Below are 19,580 nucleotides of genomic sequence, written 5' to 3' on the forward strand. Positions count from 1 at the left end.
AAATGCTTGGCTAGTTTCCCCATAAATGCATATGCATTATTTGCTTCACCTACTTCCTGTGGTTGTGAGTTGTACTTCTTACCACTCTTCTGGTAGAGAAGTTTCTTCTAAATTCCCAGTTGGATTTCATGATCACCATTTTATATTGATGGACTGTAGGTGTGTTTTCACCCAGAAGAAAAATCATTGTCTCTATCCACTGTAGCAAAACCTTCCATAATCCTAAGGATTTAATTAGACCACACCTCAGCTTTTTCTGAAGTGAAAACAGATCTAGCCTGTCAGTCCTTTCCTGCTGTGAATCCTTGTGCATGTTATCCTTGGTCATCTTCTCTGCACCCTCTCCAGCGCCCCTCTGTTCTTTTTTTAATATGACAACCAGAACGATGCATAGTACTTGTGTGCTTCAAACCAAGATTTGATACAGGTTTAGTGTATTTCCCAATCTTTTCAATTCTGTCTCTAGAAATAAAGCAGAGTAGTTGGGTTTGTTTTTATGGCCTGACTAACCTGCAGTGCAATTTTCTGTAATTGGTTAAATTTGTACTCTTAAAATCCCTTCATCTACCCCATTTAGGCTTGCCCTTTCCAAATAATTTGACCTCCCTTTTCATCCTGTCAAAATATACTGCATTTACGTATTTTGAACTTGCTAATTATTTGTCTGTACTCATGGTTATTAATATTGTACTGTAATTTGGTGCAGTCCTCAGTAATGTTTCCACCTGCAAATCTAGAAAGTGCATTTTTGACTGCAGAGTTCAAATCATTAATAAAAATTGTGAACAGTAGTGGTCTCAGTCAGTGTTGATCTTTGTGGAGCATCACTTCACACTCAGTAAATAACTGCCTTTTATTCCTTTTCTCTGCTTTCTGTCTTGAAGCCAGCTGGCAATCGATTGTTCTGCTGATCACCTCATTCCATATTCTCTGGCTTTATTCATTAGTCCATTATGAGGCACTTTATTGAAATCCTTTTGAAAATTAAGATAAACCACGTCTGCATTACCACCGTTGAGCATTTTTGTTATTTCTTCAAAATTTCAGTTAGCATAGTCAAGTTAAATATTTCTTTTTGATATCCATGCTGACCATTCATTTTTATATTTATGTTTTCTAGATTTTCTTCTATTCTCTCCTTTAGTAAAAAGGCCATTATTTTTTCCTACTGTTGATGTTAAACTGACTGGTCTCTAATTTCCTGGACATGTTCTGTCCCATTTCTTAAATATATTTTTGACACTTCACTGTTTCTTAGGAAATTGTGAAATACGTTGTAATGCCACTGCTGTTGCTGCGCTAGATTCTTTCAAAGTATATGGATGCAATTCATCCGGACCACAGGTTTAATTCTTTCAATTTTTTAATTTGTTTAGTTTATTTAATATGTCATTTTTAAAATTTAAAATGCACTTGTATCATTGCTCTTTACCAAGGAGAGATAATGTTATGTTGAGCTGTTGTAACACCTAAGTGAAATCATTATTTAATATAAAAACAGGAATTGCTGGAGAAACTCCGCAAATCTGGCAGCATCTTTCGAGCGAAAGCAGTTAACATTTTGGGTCCAGTGGCTCTTCAGAACTGCTCCTGAAACATTAACTGTACTCTCTTCACAAACCTACAATTGTTTTGTAATTATATGGGAATGGGAGACTGAGTGGACCCCTTAATTTCTAGACTGCAGTCTTTGGTAGCTCCCAGAATATTTGCTGTCTACTTAACAATGGTCAATCATTTTATCAAAGATCAACTGCTCTCTTTGAGTTAGTATCAAATGCCAACCAGATGACTTTTTTTAAACTCAATTAAGATGACAAGCTCTTTAAACTCAGTTACTTCTGTGCAAAACTTAACTGACCACCTTGACACGAATGATGCACAGCTTCTAATGTTGTTGCCCATTTTGCATAGACTTGCAAGGCAATCTCAATACCTTCAATTCTGCATATAAGAAGCTCAGCCTGTCATGCCTGGTACCATTTTGATAGTTTAAGAATAAGAGAAAATGAAAAGGTATAGTTTAAAGGGAAGTCCATCTGTGTATGAGTTCTAAGCCATCTTAGAGTCACCAGACCCAATTAACATAGGAGGTGCTATCTTTTACCACTGGGCCAAATCAACTTTCTAACTGTCTGCACCGGGCACACCAATGTCAGAGACTATCGATGTTGCCATAGTGCCCTCCTGGCATTGCTTCAATGCCAATGATGAAGTCGCTAATGCTCAAGTCCCACCTTTTGCTGCTGGACCTATCTTGCTGACATCACCTCAGCAGTCACTCTCCTCCAGACTGGGCTCACGTTCACTTCCACACTGGGCTCACTGTTCTCCCCCACAAGTCCCACCGCCGCCAATGCCAGGAGTGGACTTTGTTACCACTGCTGCCTCACATGCTTGGGAGGCCGGGCCTGGTCTTGACCTGCCGAAGACGCCGAGAAAGGCTTTTAAAGAGAAGAGAAAAGAGCAAAAGTAAAAAGAGAAACAAAGCAGACAGAAGTGGATGAGTCCTAGACCAGGAGCTTGGATGCGGTGCTGCTACTCCACTGCTATTTTGGGCATTTTAAATTATCTGGATTCAATGGGAGCAACATAGAACAAATGAAGTTTGGTGCTATCCTGTAACATGTCCACCTCCGTGACTGACCGCTTCTGGCAACCATGACAAGCTTGCATGGCTTTGTGTCTATGCTAAAAGGCATGACAGAAGTGCTGAGACTGTTAAGTTCTGATTGAGGTGACGGGGCACAAATGTTGAGTTTCCAAAGAAGTCCAAAGTTAGTGAGGGGCGAGAGCTTTGAGATGCGCCATAATTGGGTGCATATCAGCATTACAATGAAAGGTATCAGTGAGCTTAGTGGGACTGCAGTATTGAAGTGGTTTTATATAAGTGATTTTGAGATGGCCATGACTCATGGTAAGCTTGGAGCCTGTCCATTGTCAACCTCCTTAGATAAAGAATGCTGGTGGTTGCTGACCCATGGAGCATGCTCTGAGATCTGGAGCCGCCAGATACCCATTCTAACTTTCTTGTTAGGAATCATTGCCATTCCATTGCCTGAGAAAATAGTAAACTGCATCTAACTGAGGCAAGAGAATGTAGCCTGAAGAGATGTCAGTATGCAAATAGGCTTCTTGCTACTCACTAACAAGTTTCTCATTCTGGCATTAAATTCTTGGATGGAAAATCAGAGTTTGTTTTTTTCTCAATGTCAAAAATCTCATTTTCTGATTTCGCCATCATTTTCCCAACTTACTCTCTATTGGACACATCATTCAGGGGTTGGAAGATTCCACATAATTACTCAAATCCAGATTTGACAGCATCTTTTATTTAAGCCAGCAAGATTAGTTCCAAGGCAACTGCCTTAAGGTAATTCTTTCACTGAAAGAAATTTGATATAAACTATTGAAAAAAAGGCAAAATCTTAAAACTTAGTAGCATTTAGGTTAATGTCCTTTAGGAAAGGAATCTGCCATTTTCAACTGGTCTGACTCCAGACGGACTGCAATGTGGTTTAGTCTGAACTGCCCTGCAGGCAATTAGGGATGGCAATAAATATTGGCCTAGCCAGAGATACTGCCATCCCATGAATGAATAAAAAACAGTCTGTATTCTGATGGAAGAAATGCTCTTTTGTTGGTAATTGAACTCTTGAGTGCCTTCACCTTTCTTTTGCCAAGATTATCAGCTGCAATGTTCATCTTTTTTTGGAGTATGTAGTTGAGGTGAAGATAGTTCTTATATTTTATTAATTTTAAAAAAGCTGATTTTGCTTTCAGATATTAAACACAGACGAATTCCAATATTATTTTTTGCGAACAAGATGGACCTCAGAGATGCTTTGTCATCTGTCAAGGTTTCCCAGATGTTGTGTTTAGAAAATATCAAAGATAAGGCATGGCATATTTGGTAAGTGGAATTACAGCCTATTTATGTCAGCATGTTTATTTCTCTGTAACCATGTATTGCTGCATGACAATTGTAAAAGAGTGAATACTCATGAAATTACGTTTCAAGTGGACATCTTTCACTTTATCCTTATCAATAATTGAAAAGACATCTGTAGATTTATTCATGCACCCAAATACTCTAAGAACAGTTGACTCTATTAAATAAATACCATGGCTAAGGGTCGGATATGTTTTAAATACGCCAACTTGTCAATGTTGATGTTTCACCACAAGATGTCAGTAAATGTCGTCACGATTATAACATTACAATAAAAGTTGGATGACCAGACCTGTGTATATTTGCATTCCATATTGATTCTTCAAAATTACACATGGGAATTAAAATATGCTCCAATTTTATCTCTGACAGCAGAATATCTGCTCTGATTGTTGAAATGTTCTTTGAGTGTGTGATTGTAACCTGGATAGACTCCTATTTGTGAAGCTGATTATCTGTAATGCCCATTTTTTCATTGGTATTTAGTAGGGAAAAACAAATTATACCTTAATTAAGTGAAAGAGAAGCACAGGTTTTGCTTTCAGATATTATGAATGCAAATAAATTGATATCATAGAATCCCTACAGTATGGAAGCGGGCCATTTGGTCCAATGAGTCCACACTGACCATCCAGAGCATCCCACCCAGACCCACCCCCACCCTGTCCCTGTAACTCTGCATTCCCCATGGCCAAACCACCATCTTTAGATTGTGGGAGGAAACTGGACACACAGAGGAAACATATGCAGACACGGAGAATGTGCAAACAATTGCCTGAGAGTGGAATTGGACCCAGGTCCCTAATGCTGTGAAGCAGCAGTGCTAACCACTGAACTACTTCATTTTTTGGTACAGTTTCAACCTCCTTTTAAAATTTTGTGAAGGAAATGTTATCTATATTGGGCAATAGACTTTCCTGTTTTTCTATTTTGACAATGTTTCCTATCAGACTATTGAAGAACCAAAAGTACCATTGGAAGAATAATGTGAAAATATAAACTGTTTGCAGTCATTTCATCCTGTACTTATTTTAAAAAAAACTTAATGCTGCATGGTATTCACAACCTCTGATTCATAAGATATATATTTCTAGTAGGCACCCTTGAAAAGTACATATCAGGATGTTTCCCCTGATCTTGTGTTACTTTAATGATTTCCAAAAATAAGACTCCCTTGCCAGGACCATGGTTAACTAAATGAGTTCTGAAATGTTTATTTCTGGAAGCTATTTTGAATAAACATATGTTGGTGATGTGATTACATTATATTTTTGGTAGACTGTTTGACAATTTATTGATTTTTCTTTAGTGCCAGTGATGCAATAAAAGGGGAAGGACTACAAGAAGGTGTTGACTGGCTTCAAGGTATAAATTTGTAGCTCAACAATGTTCCATTAACTCCCCATTTCAGTACCTTAGAAAGCACCTTGTATCGTAAGCATCATGCCTGTGTTTATGTTGCTTCCTTATGCTGCAATACCTTTTTGGATTTGCCCTGTTCTCTGCATGCAGACGAATGAGCATTGTGTTAGCAGTGTGACTATCCTGCATAGCATGTGCCATTATTTCAATTTTAGGACTATCTGCTGATAAATGCATATCCATAGACAAAACAATAGTACAAAATAAATGAAAGGCATGATAGAAAATGTAAGTGACTTTTTAAAAAAAAAAGCTTGGCTTATTTCATAAGTAGGAAATTTGTTCTGAACATAAGTGAATAAATTATTAAGTCATAAACTTTGGCAGGAGAGAAGAAAACGCTTGCTTTTATAAAGTCCCATGCTACTGCTTGAGTAATTCACTATTAAATTAATTATCTGAGTCCACCACTTATTGTAGTCAAATGCAGCAAAATTACTCAAGCAGAAGCAAGATGAATGATCAATTCATTTGTTTTTGATGGATACAGTTTAGGGAAGAAATTAGCTCGGAATACTATACTATTCTTCATATTGTGTCCTAAAGTTATAGACATTCACCTAAACCACTGGAATTGTTAGTTGTGGTATTTTTAACTGCGGTATTAAATCTTACATTTCAGTCCAAAAATTACGTCCCCCCACACTGCAACTCTTTCAACATTATCAATTTAAGATTATATGCCAAAGTCCTAAAGTGGGATTGAAATCCCAAACCCTTTGATTTGGAGATAAGCATGCTACCAAACTGACAAAACTCTATAAGATCCATAGTTTACTCTGTCTTGGAGCCAGATGTTCACTATCTGTATGCCATTCCAATTGAATGCAAAATAAATTCATAAATATTAATATATTTTCAGAGGCACCCCAGGGTTTAAATTTCAGTGTATGGCCTTATTGAGCAACAAAAGTATTCCCTCTGATTAATTATATAAGCTCCTCAAATCTAGGAAATGAAAGTTACACATACTTTGCATTTTGTGCAGTACAGAAAAGTGAATAATTAGAATAGCTCTTTCTAAAATCATACAATTCGTGCTGTATTATCACATCGGTTTCTGTGACATATTTCCATTATGTCTGCATTTAAAGTTTACTACTTCTGCCAGTTTTAGTTGGATATTAACACTATTTTAAAAAAAACTTCTTCAAAATCAAACATGCAAAATAACAATTATGTCATAAAACAAGATCAAAGCCTGAATTAATTATTCATGCATTCTAAAATTTGATTGCAATACTGTAATTAATCCTAATGTTTAAATATGAATTACACTTGGGAATTATCAGTATTCGGATTTTTTTGCTATAAGGGAGAAAGCAATGAGAACAGTTTGAGAGCAATTAAATAACTAAATGGAGATGGACTGTTCATGTAGCTAATAAGATTATCAACATTATTCACCACCTGGTATATATTTATAGTCTACAAATTATAGACAGGCACCCAGAGAGACAAACTGTCTTTTTTAGTGAAATGCATCTATTGTATAATCTACAGTGGAATTGAACGCAACCATGGAAGATACAGTGCCTTAGCTGAACCCAACTTCTTAATCAAATAAGGACAAGGCAGGAAAGCAGTGAGGGAATTATCTAAAAGTTTTTTTTTAAATGTAATAAATATGTTTGAAACAACAATGTGGAAAGTTTATTCTTTGCATGTCTGTTGAGAAACATCCAAGTCTGACATCATGTACACTTTTACACTTCCTCAAAATTCTTTCTGCAGTGATCAATAATCTATAAAGCGGATGTTGAATGTTAGAAAATATAATTAGAATAATCAAATGCATAGCGATTCTATTAATTGTATTATTTTCAGAATTTGATATTAAACCTCATTTTATCTTCATTATGTACAGAAATGCCACTGTAGTCATCTGATGAATAATTACAGCAAGCCATAGCAAATAAAATATCAGCCACTAGGTGTCAGGCATATTTTGACTGCAGGTACAATAGTTTTATATGGTTAAACCAAACATTTCCTGTCTTTTTGCTCTGGCAGATGTAGATTCTTTTGTTTAATTTCTTTCACCTTCTCACTATTTATTCTTAGATTAGATATTTTCAAACATTATATTTTAATTGTGAATATAATTGGGAGGAGTTTATGGATACAGGTGATTAAAGCCATGTCTTCTAACTCCTATGAAATTAATTTGTTATAATTACAACTCCAAATTATTGTTCAGATGGGGCCAGTGTTTTATGATTAGAAGTGAAACACGTTTGCAAAATATCAGGGTTTCAAAGTTGTGAAAAGAAAAGTTTTTGTCTTCTAGGAATGCGAATTTGAATACAATGCCAGTTTATAAGACTACGGTCTTTTTTTATATATATATATGTGTGAACTGTATGATCCCCAAGAAAAATGAATTAGGGTAATCTCAATCAAATCCTTAATGGCCATAAGTCAACAGCACAAATCTGTTTCCTTAACTCTTGCATATTGGAAAGATTACAGTGAGCTGGTGTGAAATTTTGTAGTAGAAATGTTTTCTTCAATGATACTGAGCCACAGTTGAATTTTTACAATGATAATCAAACACTAATTAGCTCAGGAAACATCAGTCATAGTATAATGAACCCACTAGTCTGATCCAACATTGTGCAATAATTGCATTTGTTACTTCCTGCAGGCTACGCTCATCTAAGGGGGCATTTTATCAATATTATACTGCATTAATACAATGTTTGTCTGAAAAAATCTTAATATTTTATACCCACTCAATTGCCAGAATAGCATCACTTGGAACTTATTCATTCTTCCAATTGTAGCGATTGGCGTAACAACTTATGTTCTATTTAATTCTGGTTGTTATATCAAATGGATTCAATTAGCCAGTTTGCCATTGACTTTCTATGAAAACAGTAGAGTCATTACATTGAAACTGTCTGTCTAGCTCTTCTTAAAGAAGTTTGAAAGCGGACTAGTGCCTTTATATACATAAGAATTTTTCAAAATGAAGATCTCTGTCGTAATTCCATATGAGTTTTAAAAAAGCATATGCCAAGCTAATTTATTAAGTCTGTAAATAATGCTGCTTCTTTAATGGGGATGGAATCAAATTTGGTGCTAACTTTTAAAATGACATGGGATGAATATCTGGAGATGGGAGATTTGAGGAATAAGGAAAAGGCAAGGAAGAGGGCGTAATTGCATAGCTCATTCAAACAAGCCAATAGGCTGAATGACTTCTGATCTGTACCATTCGGTGATTCTATGAAGTACAGAAAGTGAATTTAATTGATAAGATCAAATGCTTCCAACATACTCATTGTTATTAACTGCCCTTTTTGCTGCTTTACCTTGTTTTAGATGCAGCACTTGCCATTCATTATGAAGCTAAACAATTTGCACTCTCCAGAAAAAGAAATGTCAATGCATCTGATAGAGCCAGTTACAAATTCAGGCAGGTGAAATGATCAAATTAGAATACGTCTTCAGTTATATAGATTGGAAAAGCTCGGACTGTTCTCCTTGGAGAAGATACAGTAAAGAATAGATATAATGAAGATGTTCAAAATCATGGGGATATAAACAGATCAGATAGAAAAACTGTTCCCGTTAGTGACATGGTCATTAATGTAAGATGATTGTCAATAAACCCACAGGTGGTGAGGATAATTAGGTTAGATTCCCTACAGTGTGAAAACACTGCCCTTCAGCCCAACAAGTCCACACCAACCCTCCGAAGGGTAACCCACCCAGACCCATTTCCCTCTGTCTAATGCGCCTAACACTATGGGCAATTTCGCATAGCCAATTCACCTGACCTGCGCATTTTTGGTCTGTGGGAGGAAACTGGAGCACCCAGAGGAAACCCACGCAGACACAGGGAGAATGTGCAAACTCCACACAGGCAATTGCCCAAGACTGGAATTGAACCTGCGTCCCTGGCGCTGTGAGGCAGCAGTGCTAACCACTGAACCACCGTGCCATCCTTAAATAATTATCTAAGGACAGAAAATTTACAGGGCTGCAGGGAAAAGGAGCAGTGGGACTATCTGAGATGCTATTTCAGAGATCGGGTATGTGCATGCCAATTCTAATCGTTACATTTCTGAGTTTCCTAATATTCAGCAAATTTGTTCAACATATGCCTGGTCATGCAACAAAGACTTCTTGGGTTCCTTTCCCACAGTGTTAACCAGTCTTGATCAGGTTGGCCGTCGAAACACAGCAATTGGCCTCAGTGCCTGGTATTCTGGAAGGTAAAATAGATCTATGTTCCAGTGATCCATGCTAAAAATGTATCTGATATAGGTGGAATCAAGTTTAGCTGTGATGGACCATAATTCAAATCTCACTGGAGGTTTACATATGAATAATAATTACTTGAATAATCAAAGGGCAGAAGTATTCCTGAGATTGATTCCTTACTGGGAATAACACATTATGAAGAAGCAGGGGAATGTTTAATGACAGGGGGTGGGATGAGGTGTGTTGATGGGTTAGTGATATTATTTTCTGGACTGTTAATCAAGAGTCCCAGGTAATGTTCTGGGGACCTGGATCTAACAATGACCCTGAATCTGTTGTTGATTGCTGGACCAATCCATCTGGTTCACTAATGGCCTTTAGGGAGAGAAACTGCCATTTGGATAGTAAATGTTGACCTGCCTGTGAATGAATTTTTTTTTAGTTAATCTATTTTATCGCAAGACTAGGAAGTTAGATCTTCAATCTCCTGTTCTACCATAACCCCCTAACTCAACTAAATAAAATAAGATATGGGATGCTGGTAAGATGCTGTCTATCTATATCACCCTCTATAATTGTTAAAACAACTCAAAGCTTTGTCAAGGGACTATTACAAAATTTCTTAACTGCATTTCTGTTGTATGATTTTGAGCTTTTTCATTACATCATACTTTTCAGACAAATGGTATGGTACTTAATGTTTTAGTTAAATGTCTGACTCTGATATAAATTGTTTATTCAGGGGAGGTAAGCTGACTGTGTGTAATTATGACAGAATTTACAGTCTGCTGGTTATTCCTTCAGCCATTGTACTGTGAATAGGAGTGAACAGATATCACAGGATAATAATAAAAAGTAAGATGGGTATTTTGTTTTGTTGTTGTGACATTTTGCTATTATAGACTGGAGGGTTTGAGTTATAAGCAGAGTCTCGACAGGCTGGGACCTTTTTCCACTGGAGCATAGGTTAGGTGGTCGCCTTTTAAAGGTTTATAAAATCATGAGGGATATAGATAAGATGAATGGAAGGTGTCTTATCCCTATGGTATGGGATTTCAAGACCAGGGGCATATTTTTAAGGTGAGAAGAAAGAGACTTTTAAAAAGACATGAGGGCAATTTGTTTTTTTTACAGTGTGGTTTGTGTGTGGAATGAACTTGAAGAGGAAGTGGTGGATATAGGTACAGTTATAATGTTTCAAAGACATTTGGATTAAGTACATGAAAAAATTGTTTGGAGAGATATTATCCATGGGCAGGTAGGTGAGATTAGTTTAGTTTGGGATTATGGTCTGCATGGACTGATCGAACCAAAGGGTCTGTTTCCATGCTATATGACTCTATATCTCTGTGATACTAACTAGATGCCAAACCAGATAATAGAATATTTTAGCTTAAGGAACCTAGTGAGCACAGCCTGCATTTCCAAATCTCATTGTGCAATAACCCAGATGGCTATTTTCTGCTTGGATCCATCAATGTCCCATCTGTATTATTGTTCTAGTCTCAAGCTTAATACTTTGGTTTGTGAGTTTTTTTTCCTTGATAATTATCTGTACAGCAACTAATAATTTTACGTTATTGACTATATTTAGATAGGACAATTACAATTTTTGGACAATACACTTGATTATAGTGGACTGTGCAAATTTTATTATTTCAGAAAACAGCATCTACTCTCCTACTTCTGTCATGATTATTGATTTTGTGTTATTGACTCACCAGATCAAATCAAAGCAATGAAGGTGTGAAGGCCACTGAAAAGAGAGGCAAATTAAGGTGATTTGATACTACTCAAGAGATGAACATTGCACCAAATATATCTCATCATGTTGGGGACCAAACTTTTAATTTATCTTCATTTAAATTGTATGTTTCAGAAAGCAAAATAATGTACATAGTCAAAGTAATGTAGTATTTTTGTAATACTAAGATACAGTAAATTTTACTTTGAATTGTATTAAGGAATTATTTGTTGTAAAGATCTGGAAGAAGTACCCAATGAGAAGTTGGTGTTTAAAGACTCATCAAATATATTACTTGCACAAAGAGTCTTGAATTGAGGGCTCACTGCCAGCTTGCTCTAAACACGTAAATAAGATAGTGCAGTCTCGCACATTCCCAAGCAACATTTTCCTAAATAATGTCAAAAATAAATTAAAACCCGGTCCATAGCCACTCAGCACTTGTTAGGTCCTTGACAGCTTCACTATAGGCCACTATTGATTGATCTAAACTTGGAAGATGTTTTGCTTAGCAGAGAGCAGCATACAGCCATTTTTCATTACAGTAAGCTGGCAGGAGAGGAGAACTAATTTATAGCTCTTTACGTGGGTAACATTCTCTTTTTTTTTTTAAATAAAGAAACACCAAATCAGGCTACTTGAAATACAAGTTTTCCATCTAGACTTGGCACATCCTTTTCAGACATGCTTAGAAAGATATATAATTTCAAAACATGCACCTTGTCATCAATTGCATGGCCTGGATTTTGTGGTTGTGTACAGATGACAAAATTGCAGTGTTCTCTGTTGTTACTTCTCCAAAATTGACAGCAACTTTTGCCAGTCACACATTTGCAGTTAAACTTTGAAATCCAAAGGTTGCTGTATGTTTCTCTGCTGTCCACAGGAATGTACTGTTGAACTCCCCACTTATGGAAATCTGTGAGAAATCACTGAACTGATGAAAACTTGACTTTTTATACTGTGATATTGATGTAAAAATCCTGGAAAAGTTTGACCTTTTAATGAGATATAACTTGTCTTTTTTTTAAGCAGTGTCAAATGTTTCCATCATGATGAAATCCAGTTTAATTCTAGTATTTCAACTAATGTAAGTTCCAGTCTTTATTTCGCTTTCTGCAAAATGTATGAAATGTGAAGGTCATATAATGCATTTTGCCATCTATCTTGTGGTTTGTGAGAACTCCTTAATGTGATTGGCTGCTTACCCTGCCTGATGATATCACATTTGCTGGCCACCTCAGAATCCATTTTACTTGACACCAGATACAAATTAAAGTCAGGAAATTTGAAATCCATTCCAAAGAGACCTTATTATCGTCATGGGCAACTTTCTTTGAGATCCGTTGTGAGTGCCATTTCATCACTGATCACAAAATCCGGACTGTTCATTATGCAAATCCTGATGGGGGGGAAACTTGTAAACATTGCAGTAATTTCTTTTCCTTGTTTATTTCATTTCGTCACACAAACAAAATGCATTTTTTGCATCTTTCGTTTTACCCAAGTTACAAAATTAACAAGGTTTTGATGGAGTCATTCTATTTGCTTGGGTTATTACTGATCCCGTTTAGCTAAGTGTTATAAAAGGATGAAATCAAATCTATTATTATTATTTGAGTCTATCTTGTGAATGGAAATTAAAGAAAAGTAAATCAATTAGTGGCATTTAGTTTCTTTATCACATTTTTCTAATGGTGCAGTATGTACCTAGAACCTTTTATATTGTTACATAGGATGTAATCAATCAGTTTGCTAAATCCTAAGCTGTACTTGGCTAGGAAGTGAAAATATCAAACAAAGTCATTTCATTTTCTTTTCGTGGACCCAGTTTTTTGTAATGCTGCAGCATGCACTTCATGCTCAGAAGCCTTACTTATGTATTTCCTGTAGCTGCTAACTCACTGTAACTGTTACAAACTTAATGCAGCTTGACACAGTGGGAAACATGGGGCTAGGTCTACTTATCACTGAAGAGGCTGCACTGCCCTGCCTTCAGGAAAACCTTCCTGAGGTAAAGTTGGAGGTGGGGGGAAACAAATCCATGGGCATGTCCACCATCAGTGGTTATCAGTTTTATCATTTTGAATCTTTTGGCCGAATCAAGATGATTTAGATTCCTGGCTCCTCTTATTCATATTTCCCCCTTTGTATTACCATTTTGTCTGCAGGTTTTGTTTTGCCATGCATCTATTTAAGTCATGTGTGGGTTAACTAGTAGCAGCTTGCTGCTTTATTATCAAAAGTTTCCCATTTGATTGTGTCAAATACATAGTTGTTTTGATTGCGTGTTTGCACCTTCTGTATAGGCACCTTTCTTCCTTACTTGGAAGGGAGACAAATTGAGATCATTTTGCTGTGAGAAAGCCTTCATTTCTATTTTTACCTCTGAATTCTCACCAAGAAACCAATGAAATAGAAACAAGGGCAGCAGTACACCATATCAAGTTTGTTCCATCATTCATGATTATTTCTAACCACTTTACTACGCACATCAAATGTCCCTTGATTCTGAGAGATTGAAAATCTATCTTTCTCAAACTTGAAAATGTAGTCAACAATGAACTTTCTGAGATAGACAATTCCAAAGACTTAAAGCTCTCTGAAGAAATTTCTCCTCATCCCGGTTGTAAATTATAAAACTTTAAACCTGAGCTCATGTCCTTGTATTCCAGATTCTCCAGCTGGTGGGGAGGACCTATCTGCCATGTCAGGTCACCATGGAATTTCATGATTCCATAAAATTATCCTCTCAGTCTTCTAAACTCCAGAGTATAAACCTAATTTGCTCACCTAATGGTAGAGCAATTCCCAAAACCAACACCATCTCCAAGGCAAGTCCACTCCAAGACAGTCCTTCCAAATTGATGATGACCGACTTCTATTCAGGTTTCTGGGTTCTGAAATGGCAGATAAATCCAGTTCATCACCAGTGTCACACTGGGGCAGTGATGCTTCTTATTCTTTGCAACTCTGCAGAATGCAGTCCTGCTATTCTAGATAAGCACTCCTGCCGTGTCATTATTATTTTTCCAGACATAGAGTCCAAAACTACATACAATAGTCCATCTTCAATCTAACCAAGCATCTATACAATTGAAGCAATACATCATAACCCCTGGATGGAAGTTTGCTCGCTGAGCTGGAAGGTTCACTTTCAGACATACTAGGTAACATCATCAGTGAGCCGCCGATGAAGTGCTGGTGTTTTGTCCCATTTCTATTTATGTGTTGGTTTCTTAGCCTGGGTGATTATCATTTCCAGTTCTTTTTTTCAGAGGCTGGTAGATGGGGTCCAAATCAATTTTATTTATTGATGGAATTCCCGTTAGAATGGCATGCTTCTAAGAATTCCTGTTCGTGTTGCTGTTTAGCCTGATCTAGAATGGATATCCTAGTTCTAGTGGTGTCCTTCTTCATCTGTATGTAGGAGACTAGTGATAGTGGGTCATGTCTTTTTGTGACTAGTTGATGTTCAAGTATCCTGGTGGGTAGCTTTCTGCCTGTTCCGTCAGGACATTATTTCAATGAACCACAATGCAGTGCAGCATCCAGGAACTACGAAGAGCAGAGGAAAAATACCTATACAGCCTATTCAAGACGAGCGGATACCCAATAAACAGTCCGCTACTTTCTCAATAATAAACCCAAACGAGCAGACATAATGTACCCAGAAACCCTAGCCACATTTCAGCCATGTCTTTGTCAGGTAATGACTTCCAGATAACTCTGACCTCTTGGCATCATGTTAGCCCATAAACCTACCAACACATTTAAATGGCGACTAATGAATTTGAAACAACCAGCAAACAAATGTCATTTACAAAATGCCATGCAAGGACTGTAACAAACACTACATTGAACAAACAGGCAGAAAACTAGCCACCAGGATACATGAACATCAACTCGTCACAACAAGACATGGCCTGCTATCACTAGTATCCTTACATACAAATGAAGGGCATCACTTCAACTGGGACAACATATTCATTCTAGGACAGACTAAACAGAGTCACACACGGGAATTCCCAGAAGCATGGCATTCTAACTGGGACTCCATCAATAAACACACTGATTTGGACCCTATCTACCATTCTCTGGTTTATGAACCCATAAACCAGAGAAGAAGAACCACGAATGATATCACCTACCCTAAGTAACCAATACACATAAATAGAAAGCAGGACATACCACCAGTTCTTCACTGGTGGCTCACTGATGATGTTACCTAGTATGGTGACAAAACCTCTGTAAATAAACTTTCCAGCTCAGCAAGCAAACTTGCATCCAGAACCTCAACCTAAGCTTCAAATCTTCTCAAAACTCACTAACTTCATAACTTCTGTAATCACTTCCTCTTACAATAAAGGATAGCATTCCATTACTTTTCCTCATAGTTTTGCTGCACCTGCATATTAGCCTTCAGTGACTTAATGACAAGGCACTTGGGTCCCTTTTGTATATCTACATTTTCCAAAATCTTACTATTTAAGAAATTGTCTGAACATCTGTTCCTCCTACCAAAGTGGATAACATCACATTTTTCCACATTATGTTCCATTTGCCATATTTTTGACCATTCACTAATCTGTTCAAATCCTAAAATTGTTTTGCATTTTCCTCACAACATGCATCCCAGCGGAGATGTATATTACTGAAAATTTGGAAATATTACATTTGGTTCCTACCTCCAAGTAATTGATACATGAACAGTTAGGGCACAAGCACTGATTGTTGTGGTACCTCATTAGTCATAGCCTTTTACTGCAAGAATGGCCTGTTTATTCCTGCTTTCTGTTTTCTGCCTGTTATTCATTCCAAAATCCCATTTACTTTAATTTTGTTAACCGATCTCTTGCATGGAATTTTCTCAAAAGCTTTCTGAAAATGCAAGAATATCATATCCGTCAACCCACCTTTATCAATTTTGTTAATAACATCTCCATAAACTACAACATGTTTTTAAAACATGATTCCCTATTAGCCAATCCATACTAACCATATCCAATTAGATTATTGTCCAAGTGTCCATTTGTCTTAATCTTTAGGATTGATTCTAGCATTTTTCCTTCTACTGATGTAAGGCTAACAAGTTTGTAGTACCCTTTTTTTTCCCCCCTTCTTATCAAATTAGATAACATCTACTAGCTTCAGATTCAGCAGGGATCATTCCAGAATCTGTAGAATTTTGAAATGCATCAACTATCAACGAATACCTCAGTTATCCCTATAACCACCACCTTCACCATTCTGGGATATAAAGTATCAGCCTTTATTACTGTCTCCAGTACAACCTTCTGAGTAATACTAATTTCCTTTAAACTTTCATTCTCCCTAATCATTTGGATCTCTATTTCTCTGAGATTTCTTGTATTTTCCTCAGTGAAAGCAAAAGTAATCAGTTAGCTTCTCTGCCATTTCTCTGTTTACCATCATATATTCTGATGATTCTGCCTCTAATGAATCCATATTTGTCCTAGCCAAGCTTTTCCTTCGTACACACCTATAGAACCTTTTACAGTCCACTTAATTGTATCTTTTCTTGATTCCATTCATATTCTAATAACCTGTTCCTTATCAGTTTCTTGGTCTTCTTTTGTTGTATTCTAGAAAACTCCCAATCTTCAGATTTATTATTTCCAGCAAATTTATATGTCTTTTTAATCTTGTACAATTTCTCGCTCCCTTTGAGTTTTTGCCCCTTGAATGAATGTATTGTTGCAAAAAGCCATGTATGAATTCTTTAAAGACTATCCATTGCCTGACCTTTTAATGTATTTCCAAAACTACTTCAGCTAACCTGTGCCTCATATCTTCATAAGTTATCTGATTAAAATATAATACCCTTGCTTCAGATTGCCTACAATCCCTTAAGGAGCCAATATCCAAAATGGAATACCAGTTAGCAAGTAGGATAAACTCAAGGGATTCTGCATTACCTGCCTAGTTGTCTTAGATTGCTTGGGGATCATCCTGTTTCCCTGTAAGCTTCTAATTTTTGGTGTGACCACCTCCCTTTATGTGCTCTCCATGTAGTCTTTTGCCTCATGGATACTCAACAGAGGCTCCACCCGCTGATCAGATTCTGAGAGCCAGAGCTCAGTCTTGTGCAGAAGATGATAAGGTGTGTCCCTCAGGTCAGGCTTTCTCCTCTCCTGAAAGTTGAGCTAAGGCCCTGAGCCTTGTCCTGTCTTTATCCACTGCCTGAGTAGAGGTGTCTCCTGCAGATCCACAGCACATCTTCTCTGGCCCTGTCTGGGGCTAACCATTGCTGGGACCTCATTCCGGGTCTCCATTAGTGAGACAGGATTGATTTCTTCAACCAACCCTGGATTTGTGATATTGTCTTGCATAATAAGGAGAATGGATAATGACCAATGCAAAATTTGGCAAGAATAGCCCACAAGGAAAACCCTGTAAGGATAGTATGAAACCAGTGTGAAACTAGGTCAACATCTCCTGCCATATACTGCCTTTGTTCTGGGCTGATTAATAACTTGCCTTTCCTAAGCTCCTTTTAGGAGTCATACAACTAGCTGAAATTCACATGGTTGAAACTGACTAGAGGAACTGACCTGCGTTGCTTCCATTGTGACCCTGTAGCTTGCACATCACTTGCAGATGCCTGCTGAATTAAAAATATTGGACCCAATACAAACTACTTAAAACTGCCTGTTGCAGCACTGGGAAAGCTGACTTTCAGTGCAATGTGGTTGAAATTGCACAACCTTGCACAATAGCAAGGAGATTTACATCAGTGGCAGAACAGTAATGGAAACTGCAGAAAGATTAAAATGTTTCTCTTACCTGGATGCAAGGCAAAAATGGTGCTGGTGCAGGTAGGTCCATTCACTTTTTGCCACATTAGTCATCATCTACTGCAGGTTCACATCCGAAGCTTTTGTGTTTTATAACCTGGCTCCATGAAGCTGAACACATTTCTTCATTGAATTTTGACCCTGTTTTGGGCATCATCGGACTCAATAGACAAGTAAGCTTTCCAAATCAAGGAGACTCTTCATATTTGGGAAGTAATACCTTAGCGGTCTTATCACTTGTCTGTTAATCCGGAGACTCAGGGGACCTGGGTTTGAATCCCGCCATGGTAGATTGTGGCATTTGAATTCAGTAAATATCAACAATTAAGAGTCAAGTGATGGCCATGAATCCATTGTCGATTATCAGGAAAATCTATCTGGCTCACTATTGTCCTTTAGGGAAGAAAACTACCATTCTTACCTAGTCTGGCCTACAGGTGATTCCAGCCACACAGCAATGTGGTTGACTCTGAACTGCCCTCTGGGCAATAAATGCTGACCAAGTTAGCGATGTTGTCACCCCTCTATCTTTTTTTTAAATATATTTTTATTGAAAAAGTAGAGTTTTTTATTACAATAAATGCAAAACAATACAAAGAATGAACACAAAAAAGTTTTTAAAACCCAACCTGCCCTCGTGTACAAATGTATAAGTATATAGAAAAATATATTATGAACAAACAACCAACTATTTAACTAAATAAATAATAACCAACAACAAACTAATAGATAGTAATAACTCAACTCAGCCAAACAAGACACTCATATGTTCACAGTTCCTCTTCCCTGGATATTGGACTGATAAAACAGAATCGTTACGGCTATATAAAATCCCTTATTAGTGTGGCAGATAACTCTGTCCAGGTATTCCAAAAAGGGTGCCATCTCTTCTAGAAATTCTCAGTTTCGTGGTGTACCATATTTGTGAGAAAATCCAAGGGGAATATGCTCCATAACAATCTTCCGCCAACCCAACAGGCTGGGGGATTTTCCAAACTAACTAGATGTTCTTTCTTACGCAGAAAGTGACGATTTAGAAAAGCTTTTTCCGATGCACATCTACAGGGTACACACTGGGTGGGCCAAGAAGAAGAGTTTGGGTCCCTCTCCACCCTTACATCCTAAATTCTCTCCATTGTACCCTCCACAGCGCTCCAGTATGTTTGAAGCCTACCACAAGACCAGTGACAATGGGTAAGAGTGCCCGGACAGACCTTGCACTTAGGACATGTTGAAGATACTCCTGGTTTAAATTTTGACAAACAGTCCGGAGCCAAGTGGACCTTGTGGAGAATCATCAACTGTAAAGCATGGGTTCGATTGCAAATTGTTATAGAGTGATAGAATCATAGAGATGTACAGCATGGAAACAGACCCTTCGGTCTAACGCGTCCATGCTGACCAGATATCCCAACCCAATCTAGTCCCACCT

General features: G+C 37.3%; 1 protein-coding gene across 3 annotated transcripts in view; it reads left to right on the top strand.

Moving 5' to 3' along the window:
* arl6 (ADP-ribosylation factor-like 6) overlaps positions 1-12,809 on the top strand; it is a 35,638-nt gene extending 22,829 nt beyond the window's left edge. The window contains exons 7-9 of one of the 3 annotated variants that reach the window (XM_043700799.1): positions 3,784-3,913; positions 5,262-5,317; positions 6,878-6,995. In XM_043700799.1, coding sequence (XP_043556734.1) covers positions 3,784-3,913; positions 5,262-5,317; positions 6,878-6,915 — 224 coding nt within the window. In that variant the 3' untranslated portion in view covers positions 6,916-6,995. Of the gene's footprint in view, positions 1-3,783; positions 3,914-5,261; positions 5,318-6,877; positions 6,996-11,310 lie in introns of those variants that run through there. The other 2 variants (XM_043700798.1, XM_043700800.1) reach the window with 2 other exon arrangements.
* Positions 12,810-19,580: the final 6,771 nt, after the last annotated feature.

Source organism: Chiloscyllium plagiosum, chromosome 12, assembly GCF_004010195.1.
Source record: "Chiloscyllium plagiosum isolate BGI_BamShark_2017 chromosome 12, ASM401019v2, whole genome shotgun sequence".
Taxonomy (NCBI): Eukaryota; Metazoa; Chordata; class Chondrichthyes; order Orectolobiformes; family Hemiscylliidae; genus Chiloscyllium; species Chiloscyllium plagiosum.